The sequence below is a fragment of the Rattus rattus genome, chromosome 8 (genome assembly GCF_011064425.1).
Source record: "Rattus rattus isolate New Zealand chromosome 8, Rrattus_CSIRO_v1, whole genome shotgun sequence".
NCBI lineage: Eukaryota > Metazoa > Chordata > Mammalia > Rodentia > Muridae > Rattus > Rattus rattus.
The window spans coordinates 40,160,727-40,177,142 of record NC_046161.1 but is presented as its reverse complement, the minus strand read 5'-3'; the positions used below and the strand labels follow the sequence as shown (position 1 = coordinate 40,177,142).

At 49.2% G+C, this 16,416-nt stretch overlaps 1 protein-coding gene across 1 annotated transcript in view; it reads right to left on the bottom strand.

Annotated features, from left to right (window-relative positions):
* Dscaml1 (DS cell adhesion molecule like 1) overlaps window positions 1-14,874 on the bottom strand; it is a 120,671-nt gene extending 105,797 nt beyond the window's left edge. The window contains exons 1-2 of the mRNA XM_032911461.1: window positions 14,762-14,874; window positions 11,089-11,203 (exon numbers count right to left, since the gene is read on the bottom strand). Of these exons, the coding sequence (XP_032767352.1) occupies window positions 11,089-11,203; window positions 14,762-14,874 (228 nt within the window). The remainder of the gene's footprint in view (window positions 1-11,088; window positions 11,204-14,761) is intronic.
* Between the last annotated feature and the right edge of the window lie 1,542 nt (window positions 14,875-16,416).

Genomic DNA, 16,416 nt, shown 5'->3' with positions numbered 1-16,416 from the left:
CAGAGTAGATTAAAGACCTTCTTCGATCATTCCTTGGCCACCTGCATCCCAGCTGTGGCCTTGCCTCTCTGGCTTCTCCATTGGAGGCAACCACTATCGCTGACACTGGGAGGAACCCTGGGGGTAGCTGACTCAACAGGAAGAGGGCCCGTGGCCTGGTGTAATTTATCCACAAACCCACAGCCACTGTCATGGGGGGGGGCATCCTAGCATATCAGCAGTCACATGATCAAAGAACAAGGAGGAATTAATATGCCTGAGGTGGTCTGGAGCCTCTGAAACCAGCAGAAAATTACAGGACACACGATGAGGGTATTACAGAAGGGAAGGGAGGGAACGGGAGATTTCCATGCCTAATCCTGTTAGCGAGACAATTTCTTATCAAACTCATTATGCCTTGGGAAGGAGGGGAGAGGTTGGGGGAGAGTGGGCCAGAGTGGAGGCAGCTGGGGGAAAGGGAGGGGCCACTGTGGCTGCTCTGAGGTGAGCAGGCGACTGGCAGCTGATCCTAGCTTGGCGTCTCTCTTCTGCTTATAGTGAGGTCTGGAGTAAGTGCCCGTCATGTCTCTTCTGAGGGCTGAGATGAGCTTGTGAGGATGGGGTAGGAAAGGGCTTCCTTTCATTTTCCAAACATAGAGGAGAGGCACTTGGGGACAGATCAAGGATGGAAGCCTAAGAAGGAAAATGATAGATGTCTTAGAAGAAAACAGGAAGAAGCTTTGTGACACTGGATTTGCCAATGGTTTCTTGGCCATGACACCAAAAGAGCAGGCAAGGAAAAAAAAAAAGGGAAGGAAATGGTCTCCCTTGCAATTGAAATGTTCTCCCACCAAAGAACATCAACAACGAAGTGTAAAAGACCCCCGGAATGAGCACGAGTTGTATATCAGATCAAGGCTAATATCCAGACTAAATGAAGGATATTTACAAAGCAAAGAGCGAAAGCCACCAAGCTGGTTTAGAAATGGTTGGAAGACTGGAATAGGCATTTCTCCAAGAAGAAATGCAGGTGGCCAAGAAGCAAACAAGCAGAGACATTTGGCACCAGAGCGATGACAGTCAAACTGCAGAGAGTTTCCACCATGTACTTGTTAGAGCCACCACTCCTAACCCAGATCAACTCCAAGGCCGGAAGACACCAAGTGTTAGGAGGATGTGGAGACAGTAGAACCTTTGTGCAGCAAGGGTGAGAATGTGAAGCCTTAGAACCACTGTTCACCACAGAAGCTTCACTTCTGGATATGCACCCCCAGAGAAGGCAGGGTGACACAGAGGCACTTGTACACCTGTGTTCACAGTCACGGTAAGCACCAAAGGTCAAGATGAGAGCAATCCCAGTGTCTATGGACTCCTAAGCAACTGGGCACTCATGAGCTGCCTACTTTCCTGTTACATGAGCAAAACAATTCTCTAATTTGGCCGAGTCATTGTGGATGGCTTTGGTGATAGGCATCCAAGTGCAATGCCACAGCATGGAAACAGGAGCTCAATGCATGTGACTGCTTCCGTCCCCTTCTGGTATCTTCTGTTTCAACCTTCTGGCTTGGTGATGCCTTCAGCCTCAGAGAATGCCATCTTTTGTTTGCTTGCCCATTCTGGGCCCTGAGCACAGCCCCTCTTTCTTCTGGGCAGCTTTCCTTATTGGGACGACCTTCTGATTCAGGCTGGACTTGCTAGGTTAGTTACTGTGTCGTGTGGGCTCCCCTCACATGCACACATGTTTTTCATATTATAGCATCATTTACTTTTTTTCTGAGGTTGGCCATCCCTCAAGCCATCAAGCATCTTGAATGTCAGGATCTTACTCAGACTGGACCCTGGTGCCTGAGTGGACACCATGCCCTTGAGAGGTGCTCAGTACTTACTGTGTAGAACTTTAGTGACCTTGAGAGGTTCACACTGTCGGGATATGAACAGCTGCAGACCTACAAACAGGATGCTTAGAGGCTAGATGGCAAGACTAGACATTTTATTTTTCCAGGCTCATGGTCAGTATCTCATTATTACCCGGTTCTGTCATCAAGCAGGGGGCCCAGAAGGAAGCTGGCAGAGGCTGGTGATGAAAATCTGGAGACAGAGGAACCAACAAACACACCCTTGATGAGATCTTGCTGAATTCTAGATCTGGGTGAGGGATGAGGCCTGATGCTCTAGTCGAGTCATCTACTAGATGCCCATGTGACTGAAAAGAGACAGGCACAGCTCCACCTTGGCCTTCCATATGAAGGCCCAGGGCCTCGAAGAGTCTATTAGGATGGCGATGCCCAGGGGAAGGGGTGGCACCTTCAGAGTTACCTGCCTAGAGACTGGTAGGCCCAAGCACACCTCTTCCACTTTTAATGTACTGGATTGTTCTTGAGAAAGAGGTTTTAGTAATGATATGGTATGGTGGTACTTTTCCAGGAAGAGGGGAGCAATGTCCCTTTCTGGTGATGACACAGGAGAGTGTCAGTATCCCCAGGACCCCAGACAGGGTGGAAGTTAGACTGGACTTTGGATGGGGGCAATCTTTCCAACAGGATGAGGGCTTTGGGTGGTCTTTCTGTGAAAGTGGGAGTCAAGGAGGAGTCGAGTGGGAGGCTATGTGGGGACTTGTAGGAGTCAGGAGCTAACACAGAATTGGGCAGAAGATGCTCAGACTGACTGAATGTTGCAGCTAACCTTCCGGAATGAGGAGCCCAGGCTGCTTCCCTGAACTAGCAAGGGCCTTGGTACCCTTAACGTTTATAAGAGACTATTCCACTCTTCTCTATTCCTGCTCTCAGTGCCCCAGCAGAGCTTAGGGGCTTCCTCAATTGCACTCCTTCCCTCCCACCCCTGAAGGTGCCTGAGGGGTAAAGTCAGTGGGGCTGCAGAGGGAGCCAGATACTTCTCAGGATGCCCTGCCTGCCTCACTCAGGCCCCAGACCCTCTTCTTGTCTTTTATGAGAGCAGGGGTCCAGGCAGCAGCCCCAGGCTGTAACAAAGCATTCCGTGGAGTGCAGTGTATACCATCTGTCTCCACCTTAAGCAGCCCTGGCTTTGGGCGGACAGAAGAAAGAGCAGAGGCTCATCCAGAGAAGGGGATGCTGGGATGAGTTTGGGCTGTGAAGCACCCTGGAGTGGCAGTAGTCTGAGGTGGGGGTGAGGGTCTAAGATCAGGAGAGGATCAGAGAGAGGGAAGGACAGAGAGAGGTGGAGTAGAGAGAAAGCTGAGAAGGTGTTAGTGGCCAAAATGGGTTATAACTTTAGGCTGTGTTCCCTCAGGGGTAATTCCAGCCTCAGGGGACATTTGCAAAGTCTGGAGACAGTTTTGTCATGGCAGGATTAGGGCTACTTGCTACTGTCATCTAGTGGTGTGGGAGAAATCAGGGATGTTCTACAGACATGGGGCAGCAAAGGAGGTGTCTGAGGCCCAGATGTCAATGCTGGCAGGTCTGAGGAATGTAGGCAAGAGCAGAGAAGAACTTGGGCACACAATCCAGCCAGTGTCACTGTGTTTGGCATACACTAGGGACCATGGGTGTCTTGAGCTGAGATCTCACCATGGGAGACAGCATAACTGAAGTCAAGGAGTGCTGTGAAGCACAGGTTCACGTGAGGGTAGCTGTGAGTTAGGTTAGAGGAATAAGGGGACTTGGGAGAATGGTGGGCCTGAAGCTCGGAGCTTGACTGGGAGAGGCAGATGGGAAAAGGTTGGCTTTATCCCCGAGAGGGTCCAGCCTCTGACGAGAGCTGCTGGCATGTTGGCTAATCTTCAGGGTCAACTGGACTGGATTTAGAGTTACCTACAAGGCATATTTTTGGGCGTGCCTGTGAGGGAATATCCAGAGGGGTTTAACTGAGGAAGGAAGATCAACATTGAAGTAGATGACCCCGTCCTATGGGCTGAGAGTTTATATGAGAGGCAGAGATTCCATTTCTCCATTTCTGGGCCCTTCCAAACGTGAGCCAGTGGCCTCACACTCCTGCTACGATAGCTGGGGCAACTCCCTCTTCCATGCCTTCCAACATCGGGACCAACTGTATCTCTGTCAACCATGAGCTGAAGTAAGCTTTTTGCCCATAAGGGGCTTCTCCTCCAGTGTTTGGTCACTGCAATGGAAACAGTATCAAACACAGGTGTTCTCCACGTCCGCTTAGGCAGGTTCAGGTGCTGGGATGGGTACTGGCATGCTTAGGAGACCTCTTGTGTTGGAAGGGTGGAGGGGTGATCCTGACAAGGGAGAGACTGAAGAACTCAAGGACTGGAAAGGTTGTTATTTTAGTGACAAGGATGACGGAAATGCTAGTAGATCTGAATGTAGACACCCCCTGCTGGTCACTTCTGTGGTTTGAATGTCCCCTCCAAACAACTCATGCTGACTCTCAGTCACCACCCTTACACGATTACAAAGTGGAACCTTTAAGGTCTAATTAGGCGTAATTCATATGCCAAAGCCTGTAATGTGGAAGCAGTAGAGGCTCAGCTCCCCACCGTGTGATGTTTTCCACCATATTATTATAAGCAGGAAGGATCTGGCTACAAGAGTCCCCTTCACCTTGGCCTTCAGCCTTCCCAGCCTTCACGACTATGAGCCATTCTTTTCATATATTTGACTTACTTGCCAGGAGTATCTTGTTATGGCAGCAAGAGATGGACCAAGGCAACTTCCTACTATGTAGGACACAATCCTAGCGTTTGTAATGGAATAATTGCATTTAACCAGCATCCATCTTCTCAGTTAATTTGCCTCATGCACACCAATAGATTGGTTAAACATCAGTAATCTATCTTACGCTTATTTGGATGGGATGGTTTAAATGAAAGTGGCTCCCATAGGCTCCTACCTATACTTGAATACTTTGTTCCCAGTTGGTGGAACTGTTTGGGAAGGATTAGGAGGTGTGGCCTTGTTGGAAGTGTGCCACTGGGGTTAGGCTTTGAGGCTTCAAGCTGTGAGCCCTCGGCTGCTGCTCTAGTCACTTGACATCAGCTACCTTCACTTGTCTGTGACAGACTCACCCTCTGAAACCATAAGCCCCTATAAACTCTTCTGTAAGTGCCCTTGGTCTTATGACAGCAATAGAAAAATAACTAAGACAATGGGAAAGCCAAAATCAGAACCCAGGCTTTTGACTCCCCGCAAGGCTCTTTCTAGTCTTTTAGGACCAGAACAGGCTCTTTCCTGATCTTCAAAGGGGACCTGGAATCTAGCTCCTGCCCATTTACATTAGTGTCTTGGTGAGATCCCTAGGACCTATAGACTGGCCTGAGATCCTATCCTGGCCATCTACACTTGAGGTGACAGCTTTGATCTGTGTGTCCACACTCCCCGATTCCCCACCCTCTCCAAGTCTTTTACTCATTATTGCAAAAACCCATCTCCACCGCAAACACAACGAAGTTACAGAGCACGCATTAAAAAGCCCTTTCTTTCTCTCTTGGCTGAGTCTGTGAAGATAGGGCTCCAGGCTACCTAGAGGGATCCTGGGGTTGGAGGGTGGGTACCAGAGCCCCAGCAGAGTCAGCATCAGGTGGAGAGCAAGACAGCTTGGATTACAGGAGTGAAACCCTCCCCAGATTATTCCCCAGCTCACTGGTGAGCTGAGTAAGAGCTGCACAGGCCAATGCTGAGAGGAACTTTATATCCAGGGAGACTGGCTGGTCACTGCCCTTCTCTCACCATGGCAGGTGACAATGGCCCCCAGGTCTGCTCCCTCATGCATCTTTAGGTCCCTCCCCTGTGAGAAGTGGGACCGTAGCTCAGGAAAGACAGCATGGACCATGTGTGAGGGGAGCCGAAGCCTGACCAATTCCTGGCAAACTGCTCCCCTAGGCTTTGGCTTCTTTGTGCCAAAAAGCGCACTATGCTAGGCGACTTCAAACCTTGCCTGGTTTCCACACTGATTTTTACCTTTCTTCTGTCACTCCATGCAGTGGTGGCTGTGTTGCTGTGGTGATGTTTAGAGCCTGCCAGTCACCCAGACAGGCTTTCCCAGACAAAGCCTTGGCCCAGTTCCCCAGCACGCCTCCTGCCTCCACTCCTCCCCTGCCCTATTTTAGCCTCCCAGAGCTTCTCTCAGTACCCGGTCCTCTTTCCTTTGGGCCTTTGTAGGTTCCCATCCTACCTCCAGCCATGGCTAATATCATATCTTCTCAGCTTTCATTTCTACCAAAAAACAAACAAACAAAAAACAAAACAAAACAAAAAACAAAAAAAACCCCTTGAGAGCACTTGGAATGGGGAGCCATTTCTGATTGTTCCAGGACTTGTGTAATCTTTCCCTGTAACCACCACTTATTAACATCCCCTGCTAAAGCCATGCCCTTTGAGGACAAAGCTGTGTCTATCCTGATCCACTATATCCTCAATGCCCCCATGACCTTTGACACAGTCACTGGATAGCTAGGACATGGTTGTAGTGTCCTTCTGGACATGGAATGCCAGGAGGAAAGTGGTGCAGGTCCAGGGTGGGGGAAGGGCACAATAGCCTCATGGCCTCTGCTAGGGAGAGAGTGTCAAGAGAGGATGGGCTTCATCAGCTGCTGATGACAAGGGGCCTTCAACTTGTATGTAGTTTTGGCTCAGGGTCATGGCAGGCTGTCTGGTGCTCTGGGTCTGATAGCACCAAGACCAGGTCATAGTGGTAGGCTTCTAAAATTGTCTAGACTGGAAGCCAGAAGAGCTAAACCCAGCGATTCATGCGTTGCAGATCCAAAGGAAGTCACTGGAGCCTCCCTATGCCTTTCTCCAAGAATAGGTTGTCCCTTGAGCACACCATAGCCGTCCCTTTCCCCTCTGCCTTGACTCCAAGGCTCCTCATCAAACAGCACAGGCCAACCCCCACGCAGACGCCATCCCTTCTGTGTGCCCTCCCACACCCGCTTGCAATCATTCCTGGCTCTGCGCTCTGGCATGTGGCATGTGACTCCATCAGATGTCAGTCACACTGAAATGCTGACATGTGGGTGTCCTTGGCAGAAGGGCAAGTCTGCTGATGGCCAAGGTTTGAGGATCACAACTTCCTAGAAAGCAATGAACCTCTCGGACCTGAGATCGAATGCCATTAGTTCTTAGCCAGTGTCTAAGAGCAGGTGCCTGTGGCCTGTGACGGACAGATGGACAGGTGCGTGGAAGAAGCGTGGATAGTTCAGCTCCTTCCTTATAGAGCTGGCATCACTACGTCTGTGCTATATGGAGATTGTAAGGCTAACACATGTGATATAAACCAGAATATGAAAAAGTTATTATTTTTATTCTGCATTTGTGTTTCTGCCCTTGTGACACCCCTCCTAACTCTGCCTGCTGAGATGCACCAAATGTCACAGGCCATCATCCAAATCCTTGGTCATTTTCTGATGTTGTGTCATTTACTGAGTGGCTAGCTCTGGGTCAGGCTGCCACTTTATTTTATTTTATTTTATTTTATTTTGCACATAGTAGGAACATTCTAAGACTCAGGAAGGGAGAGGAAGTAAAAGAAACAGAGAGTGGAACATCCCAAGCAACAGTGTGATTCTGGACAGTCCAACTTGGCTTCTGTCTTCCTGGCTCCAGGGTTGATCAACTGGGGTTCCCTAAGCACAGGGGAAAAGCTAGGTAGATCTGGGAAGGAGGAGTCATGGGGCAGTAACACTAAAACACTTACCCAACCACTCATCAACATGGTAGCTTCCACATCCCTGTGGGATTTGAGAGAAGCCCTGGGACAGAGGGAACTCACGGTTCATGTGAGTCATTTGGAATATGTTTGCCTGTGGCTTGTTCATCGCTCATTGACTGCATTTGTGCTTGGTTTGTGACATCACACAAACCCTTTCGTGTTTGGAAGTGTGGTAGGAATTGTAGTAGGAGCAGGGTGGTAAGTGGGAGAAGGAGAGACCTAGTATGATGAGGAGAGGTCATTACAGAAAAAGGAAGTGGAGGGAACGGGATCAGCGTAGCCCTGCTTTCCCTAGAGAAGCCTCCTGGGTAGGGCGGGGAGCCCTGAGGGCAGATAGGAAATGATACAATGTTGAAAGGGCTGCTCCTTCTCAGTCTAGGCAAACAAAGCAAGCTCAGGGAAAGAGTGAGACTTTCGCTCCCCAGAAGCTCATCCTGGATCTAAATGGTGCCCATGGAATTCTGTAAGTCCAAGATGGCTTTCTAGGTTCAAGGCTTATCAGAAGCAGATCTACACCAAAGTGAGTGAAGGCTGTCAGTGCCTATAGCGACTTGCTTGGAGCGCCCAGGGAACAGCGGTGGAGATCAGTGATACAGTGCCGAGGAACCAGGCAGTGTTATAAGCTTCAGTAGATTTTCCAGGCCCACCAAATAGATCTACTTTCTAAATAGGAAAAATACCTGTGAAACACCATCTGCAAGAAGCCAAAGAGCCAGCCTGACTTTAAAGCTTCAACTGATTGGCTCATAACTTCTCTTCTCTAGAAAACTACTTGGGGATGGCCTCTGAGGCCTGCCCTGGGGACTTGGACTGATGGGTTATTTGCCAGCTCGTAGCTTCCTAGGTAGAACCTGAGTGAGTGCCAGCTGTCTCTCTGCCTGTATGGAAACACTTTGTTCTTTGAGCACACTATGTAGCTATTTTCTCCTAATTGAAACATTCCCTCCAGGAGGGAGAAGGCTGGCTCAGAAGGCTGAGGCTCTGAAGGTCCCTCTCCACCGCTACCCAAGCAGTAATCAATTGCTGGGGAGAAGACACTCTTTGGTGGAGCTGCCTGCGAGCTGCTCAGGGAACTCCAGGGATACATCTTTCAACTCCTCCCACGGGATCCGGCAGACTTGCTGGGAAGGTAGCTTTGAATCACTCATGCTAATACATGAAATTCATTCATCTCACAGGTTCACTAAGGTAGACTGGGGTGGGACTGTCCCCCGTTTCAGTCTGCCAACATTGCTCTATCTGGAGTGAAAGACATTTGTGCATGTCTCCTCAGCAGAAATAATTTGACACGAGAATTAGCCAAACAGGACTGATAAAACCTAATCCAAGTTGAGGAGGTGCATGGTCCCAGCAGTGGGTGGGTGGTCATTCCCTCAGAGTGCAGTGCATGCATTTGCCTCCTCCAGGGCAGTAACACTGAGGACAGAGGCTGTTTGCCCTGCTACAGCTCTCTCCAGAGCCAGGTATGGCTGACAGACAAGCAGCGGCTGCTGTATCAGCTCAGCTGCCATCAGATCTGAGAAGGCTCCAGTAGTGGTCACAGCAGGTACAAGAGTGGCCTGTTTCTCCTTATCACCGGGCTGGGCCAAAGGGTGTGAGCTGGAGCCTAAGGTCTGTGAGGGGGTGGAACCATGTGCAGCAGTCGCATAGCATCATCCCTGGGTGAGGCGTCTAGATGGCTCATGGATAAGAACTGTAGATTACAGGGGGCTAATTGGAGCAGTGTTCTCCGTCCACACCATTGTACCCGGTGTTATGCTTCTGACTAAACGATTGGTACATGTGATCTTTTCCTGCTGTACTGAGCTTTGCAAGGTTTGCTTTATATTTGAATTCTAGAACACTTGCTTGGAGTGAGTGGTGGTGGTCTTTCAGAGATCCTGCCCACCATCTATAAAAAAGGCTTCCTTAGGCAATGCTAACTAACCCTTGAGCTTTCTGAAGATTGGGAAAGGCAGCTAAAGATGTTAAATGCAGAAGACATCCTGCCTGGGTGGGAAGAGGCGTTCCTAGAAGACCTAAGGTTGGTGAACACGTACAGGAAGAGTTTCCAGGGATGGTGGCATTTGTAAACCGGCCAGCGGTGTTGTGCTATATTGCTCATGCTTCTCCTGCCTGCAGGAAAAAGTGGAACTACGTATCACAACCTGTCCTGCCTCAAGGAAGGGCCAAGTGGCCGAGTGATGCCCTTACCCCAGGCCTGTGTGCCATTCCTATTTCCTCTCTACTTTTTGGGAGGCTCAAAGGACTCGGGAGAAAGAAGAAATTCACACGGAACCGATCTCTCTCCTGATCAGCTCTGTAATGCACTGTGAGTGAGAACCCACGGGCGGAATCAAGTCATGGAGAAGTGAAGATGTTTACCATAGCAGATGCCCCCTCCCTGTCTAGTCCAGCCCTGAAGGTCAGGGACATACTTCTCAGGTTCAGGAAGCAGGAGAGAGCCTTCTGGAAGAAGGAACACCTTGTTACGAACTGTGGGTATAGGATGTAGGTTTGCAATTCAGCTACCCTTTACAGAGGGGCAGAGCGAGAGGAACCAGGCAACAGCAGGGGCTGGCTTGCAGGCCTTGGATGGTGCTCTGGACGACGGGCTGTTGGGAGATTTATGCCAAGGACTGACACATCAGATCTCTGTGTTTGAAGGATTATTCTAGAACATTCCTCAAGACTTCCCCCCAAAGAATTAGAGTCCTAAGGTGTGTCCCCAAAGCACACGGTGAATCCTGAGCTCCCTGACACACATAGCTAGTATGACATCCTCATTCCGTCGGCCCTTCCTTTCCACAGGACTCACCATGAGTTATCTAAGCCAAAGACTTGTTCTGTATCCTCCCTGCATCAGGTTACAAGATTCTCAAGAGCCTGTTGCTATGCTTTGCACGGTGTCTTTCCCATCTGTAGCTTAGGTTAAAATGCAGTGCCCATTATGAGATATTAAAGGCAGGACCAGGCGGGGCGTTTAAGAGGGGATTAGGGCTTTGCTTTCGTGAGTTGGCCAATCTTGCTGTTCTGCTAGAAGAGTGAGGGGTTTTGCTGAGAGTGCCTGCTCCCAAAGCTAGCTTAGCAAAAGCCTTGCACCACCTTGGGACTTTGCCAGAAAGGCCAGCATTAGACGGCCAGGGCTGTGAGGGCAAATAGACCTGTTTCTTATTTACCAGCCCTTGATACTACGTCATTAGCAACAGAAAACTAACTAAGACATCTAGTCTCAGCTGGATGAACACCCAGAGCCAAGTTAATTGGTACTCAGTACATTTTTTGGTGACCAGGCGATTAATGGCTCTGAGAAGTCCTGTAGTAAAGGAATAGGATTATTGTGTGTTTGCACAAACTGTCTCTCCCTAGACTTTATAAATGCTTCCATGGTATGTGGCAGTTAGTGGCTAGTGGTGTGACTCCAAGGACCACTGAAGGCCGTGCCCTGGGGAGGGTCTACTATGACACAAGGAAGTCACTGACCATGGCAGCTGGAGCCGAGTGCTGAGGCCGAAGCCTTTGTTGCTGGATCATCTCAGGGGGATGAGGCCTCTGCCTCCCGCCGGTCTGGCTCCATGCCAGCCGCAAGGCCAGCTTTCTGCACGTGGCAGAGCAGGGTAGATGCTAAGCTTGGAGGATTAATGCCAGCCTCTTACAGAACCTAGCTCCCGTGTCAAATTCTCTTCAGCTGGGCATCAGCCCAGGCAAATGAGGTAATGAACCCCAAGCCTCATTAGGGGCTACAGCAGGGCCTAGAGAGCAGAGCCATGATGGGGAGAGGGCTGGGAAGACCATAGCTCCTTAGGACCTGGGGCTGAGCCTGCTTTCTGTGTTCTGGAGTCAGTAGTTGTGGGAATATGAGACATCTTTCTGGATGGGGAGCCAAGGGGCCTTTGAAATTCAACACTTTTCTTCCCCATTTTTTATTTATTCTTGGAGCTCAACTCTTACCATTACTGCTATTACAATCATTAGTTAAGCAGCTACTATGTGCTGGAAACTGGGTCACTGGCTGGGAGCTCTCCACAGTCCTGAAGGGTGGGACTGTTGTCTGTGTTTCATAGCAAAGGACACAGGCCAGAGGAAAGTGTGGCGATTTCCCTGGGACTGTGGGCTGAGTGTGTGTGGTCAAACTGAGACAAGACCCCAGACTTTGGGGTTCCTGTCCGTGAAGCCCAGCTCTCACTTATATTTATGTTGGGGTTCCTTCCTCTACTCAAAGGGCCCCTGAACCACTAGTGACCCTCAAGGGGTCTATGGTGGCCCCAGATGTCCCAAGGGAAGATCTGTCCCGGAGCACAAATAAATGTTCTGCTCTGTGGCTCAAAGCAACTATTTAAGAGAAAGCGTATGTGTGTGCACGCGTGCACATGTGTGTGGGAGGGGGGGCAGTCATGGCATCATGCTATCCTCTGCCTCTCTGCCAGGGTTCTCTTTCCTTCATCCTCCTAGTAACAATGTTTGTAAACAAAGGCTAGCCCAACTATGGCCCCTGAATTCACAGCTGAGAGATAAGGTCTGCCATCCATCCTGGTATGGAAGTCAGAAAAAATCTATGGTTCCTCATACCCCATCTGGTGTGTTCTGTGGGAGATTCACGATAGACTACATCCAGCACTGGTCTGTAGCTCTCCCCACATCCTTCTGCCTGGATCTTCTCCCTCTGAAGCCCTTATCCCCTAGGGATTTGTGCCCATAACGTTGGCTTCTTGCCCTGGTAGCTGCTTAGGAAGGAAATGTAGATGAACTGTGAGAAGGCCACTATTTGAGGATTGTGTCATGTCAAGAGCTGGTGCTCAGCTGCATAGAGGCAGATGAGTCCTTCCTCCTTTTGTTAGGTAAATGGGTGTTGGTCCAGGTTCCCACACACTCAAGACTTTCTGCTCTGGAAACCTCTTAGCCACAATTGTGTGCACAGCACTTTCTCAGATGCCCTCTTGGGCCATAGGAGAGAGCTATTTTTTTCAGTCTTCCTGTTTTCCAAATGGGGAAACAGAGGCTGAGAAGCTTACACAAGGTCACGTTAGATGCTATGCAGTGACCCCGGCCTATACTGTAAGCTCACACTTACCCCTTAGCATGGCAAGAAGTGGATGGGAGCACTGCAAGCCAGCACGCTGCTCAGGGGTCCCATCCTGTTCTTCTCTGCTGCCTATGCCCTGCTCCTGAGAGCCTGTGGAACCTTAGGGCAGTGAGAGACCAACCTAGGGCTGTCAACTGCATTGCAGTCTGTATAACCCCGAGAGCCCCTCCGATGCACACCGACCTCCCACTCACCAGCTTCCCACTTGTCAGCCTTCTTCTTGCGTCTCCATTTCTATTCACAGCTATGCTGCTAAGTCCCAAGGTCACCCTCAACCCTTGACCCCATCCAGACTCTTTCCCATGAATTTTGCATATAAATGTATATACACACAGCTATATATGGCTATAAATGCAAGTCTATAGCTATGCTGGAAAGAAAACTAGAACTGGCTTCTTGTCACCTGCTCTTAAGATCTGATTGTCATTACAAAGACAACATGTCCCAAACAGGACTTTCAGGCTCAACACAGCTATCTGGCTTGTCTCTCCAATCTTCCCATGCTCCACCAATAATTCAAAAGTCTAGGAATGTTCACAGGTCCTGTGTTCCCATCCTTGTCTACTGACTAGCAAGTCCTGTTGGCTCTATCTCTGGATCTATCCCAGACCCACCTGTTTCTAAGTACTTTGCCTTGACCTTGTATACACCTCTCTCTTTTCTCACCCAGACTCCATAGCTTGATCGTTTACTCTTGACCCTTGTAATTCGGTCCCCACTCCACAACTAAGATACCCCTTTTAAAAACATATAATTTCCTTCATGCCAATTAAATTATTAAATTAAAACTTTTTTTGAGACAGTCTCAAGTAGCTTGAACTGGCTGGTGAATTAGAAAGTGCTGGCAAATTATTAAGCCAATTCCAGACACTTAAAAGATTCATCCTTGTGCTTCTGCTCCTCTAGAACCACTACTGGTACCAACTTCTGTCTTAGGGTTTTACTGCTGTGAAGAGACATCATGACCAAGACAACTCTTGTAAGGGACAACATTTAATTGGGGTTGGCTTACAAGGCCAGAGGTTCCCAGGCAGGCATGGTGTTGGAGGAGCAGAGAGTTCTATGTCTTGTTCCAAAGGCAAACAGAAGACTGACTTCAAGGCAGCTAAGAGGAGGGTCTCCAAGTCCACCCCCATAACGACACACTTCATCCAACAAGGCCACACCTCCAAACAGTACCACTCCATGGGCCAAGCATATTCAACCACCACACTGGCCTTGGAATCTCTAGGTAGTCAAGGGTGCCTTTGAACATCTGCCTCCAGTGTCTGAGTATTGGTGATTGCAGACATGAGCCTCTATGCCTTATTCGGTGCTGAGGCTCAAACCAGGACTTGGTACATTCTCTCTCGACTGAGCTATGCAGCTTGCTCCAGACTCTCTGTCATGACCCAAATCCACTCACCGCCCACCTCTGTGGCCTTTGTTAACCCCACCCTGGCCACTCCTGCTCCAGCCCCTCAGGAAAAGTAAGATCATTTCCACTGAGAGGCTTGGCACCGGCTGTTCCTCCTGCTCAGCAGCTGTTCCTGTCCCAAAGCTGGCTCTGCCCTGGCATTTAGGTCCCTGCTAAATGTCAACCCCTAAGACAGGCCTTCCCTAGCCACCCAATTTAAAGTAGATATGGAACACTTGCTTCTATTTTCATTCTCCACGGAGCACACACCACTGCGATCTCACAGCCAGTGATGATGTTTTCCCTTGTTCTCTTGTCTCTGCCTCCTCTGGTGTGGAAGACTCACGAGGCCAATGACTGTGTTCATTTTGTTTACCACTGTATTCCTGATTCCTAGGACCTGACTGGGCATAAATGTATGTACTCGATAAATATTTATTAAATAAATGAATAGATATAGGTTCCTGCCCAGTTCTATCATATATAATATATTTATTATATTTAATAATTGATCATTTTAGTCCGTGTGAAAGTTTGTGGAGCCTCGGGGTGTGGTTTGGAATACGGAGTGACTGGAAAGCTGCTTGTTGGAGCTCTTCAGTGGTCTGGCTGTCTGAGACACAGCACAGGCCTTGCTCACAAGATACAGTGACTCTGAAGAAGAGATCAGACCTCACTCAGCCTCCAGGCTGCCTCGGTTGTGCTGAGCTCCATAGACGTCTGTCAGGAGAATGAGCAGATGGTCCTCTCCTGAGATAAGAAGGGCTGAGGCAAAGCGTAGCGGGTTCATGCTACCTGTGGCTGCTTGACTGAGCATGCGGCTAATTCTCATATACCCTTCGGGTGGGGTGGTCTGCCTTCAAGCTCCCACCGATTTTTCTCAGCATATGGGAAGGATAAGGCAAGGTCACCAGCTGCTTTTCCACCCTGGCCCTGGCATGAGGCCTAGGTGTAGCTGCAGTTCTAAGGGTCAGTGTGGCAGAGTGAGGCTAAGCAGAGGTTAACTGTGCCGTACGTCACCGTGTGACCTTGGGATGGCGCCCAATCTCTCTGGGTCTCCTTTCTTTATCTGTGGAATGTGGAGAATCACAACACGCAGACACCCACGGTAATCCTGCGGTGCTTTAACGAGGAAATGTATGAAAAACTCTTTGTAGGCACTGGGAATGTGGCTCGGATGTAATGTTTCCTGCTTATGTAATCCTGAGGGTCTGTGCTTGGTCTGTCAGCACCCGTGTGAGATCCAGGCATGGCAGCATATGTCAGTAACCCCAGGTTGATAGCATGGGAATAGGGAAGATGGACAAAGGTGAATCCCCAGAACTCATTGAGCAGGTAGCCTAGACAGGTACACGAACTCCAGATTCAGTGGAATCTTATGTCATGTGGTAAGGTGGAGCATGTAGAGAGAGACACCTGACATTGACCTGTGATCTCCACATGCACCTACACACATGCATATAAATGCTTCACATACAAATGTACAAATACCTATCCAAACATGTACATACCTCTCTCTCTTTCATACACACACAGAGATGGGGGAAAGAGAGAGAGAGAAACCTTTTGTATGGCATAGTATACATAGTAATTGCTCAATAAATGTTGGTCATTTTATGATCATTAAGAGTTTTGGTCTTGAATTTGGATGTGGTCACCAGGGTTCTCTGCCTAGAATTTTTTTTTTCTTCCTCTCTTCTTTGTTGCCATAGGCAAGTCACCTGGAGCCTTCCCCTTCCTCGCTCGCTCTTCTGCAACCAAGATAATGATAGCTCCCCCTTCCTTCTAGCACCGCTGTGTGGATTAATTAGTGTTAATTAATGGGCTTTGAAAGTGAAAAGCACCTAGGTAAGTGCTGATCATGATTATTAATGGGAACCGTAAGCACAGAGAAGATGCTGAACAGGGTCCTAAAATTAGACAGATTAAGGAACAAAGGCAGAGAGTCAGAACCTGGCTATTACACGCCGAGGCCGGTCCCAGGGCTGCCAGCCTGCCAAGGTGCATACACCAGAATAAAAGCCATTCTCACGCAAAGGCAACTTTGTATGCCAAGGGGTTGGAAAACCTGCACTGAAAACATCACCAGCTGGAAGGGACCAGCACAGGTCACCAAGCCCCAAACCTCTTCCTTTTACCCCTTTGCAAAAACCTGCAGGGTCTCTGCACTTTGAGAACAGAAGGGGCTCCCCACAACAGCGACAAGTGTGTAAACTGCCAGACAGCACCTGCTCGCTGGCGAGGGCTCTGGTTGGAAGGTAAATAACCTGTAAGGCGGGTCTTCCATAGATACATTGTCTCTTTTCTTGGAGAGAGTTAGATTTGTTGAAGT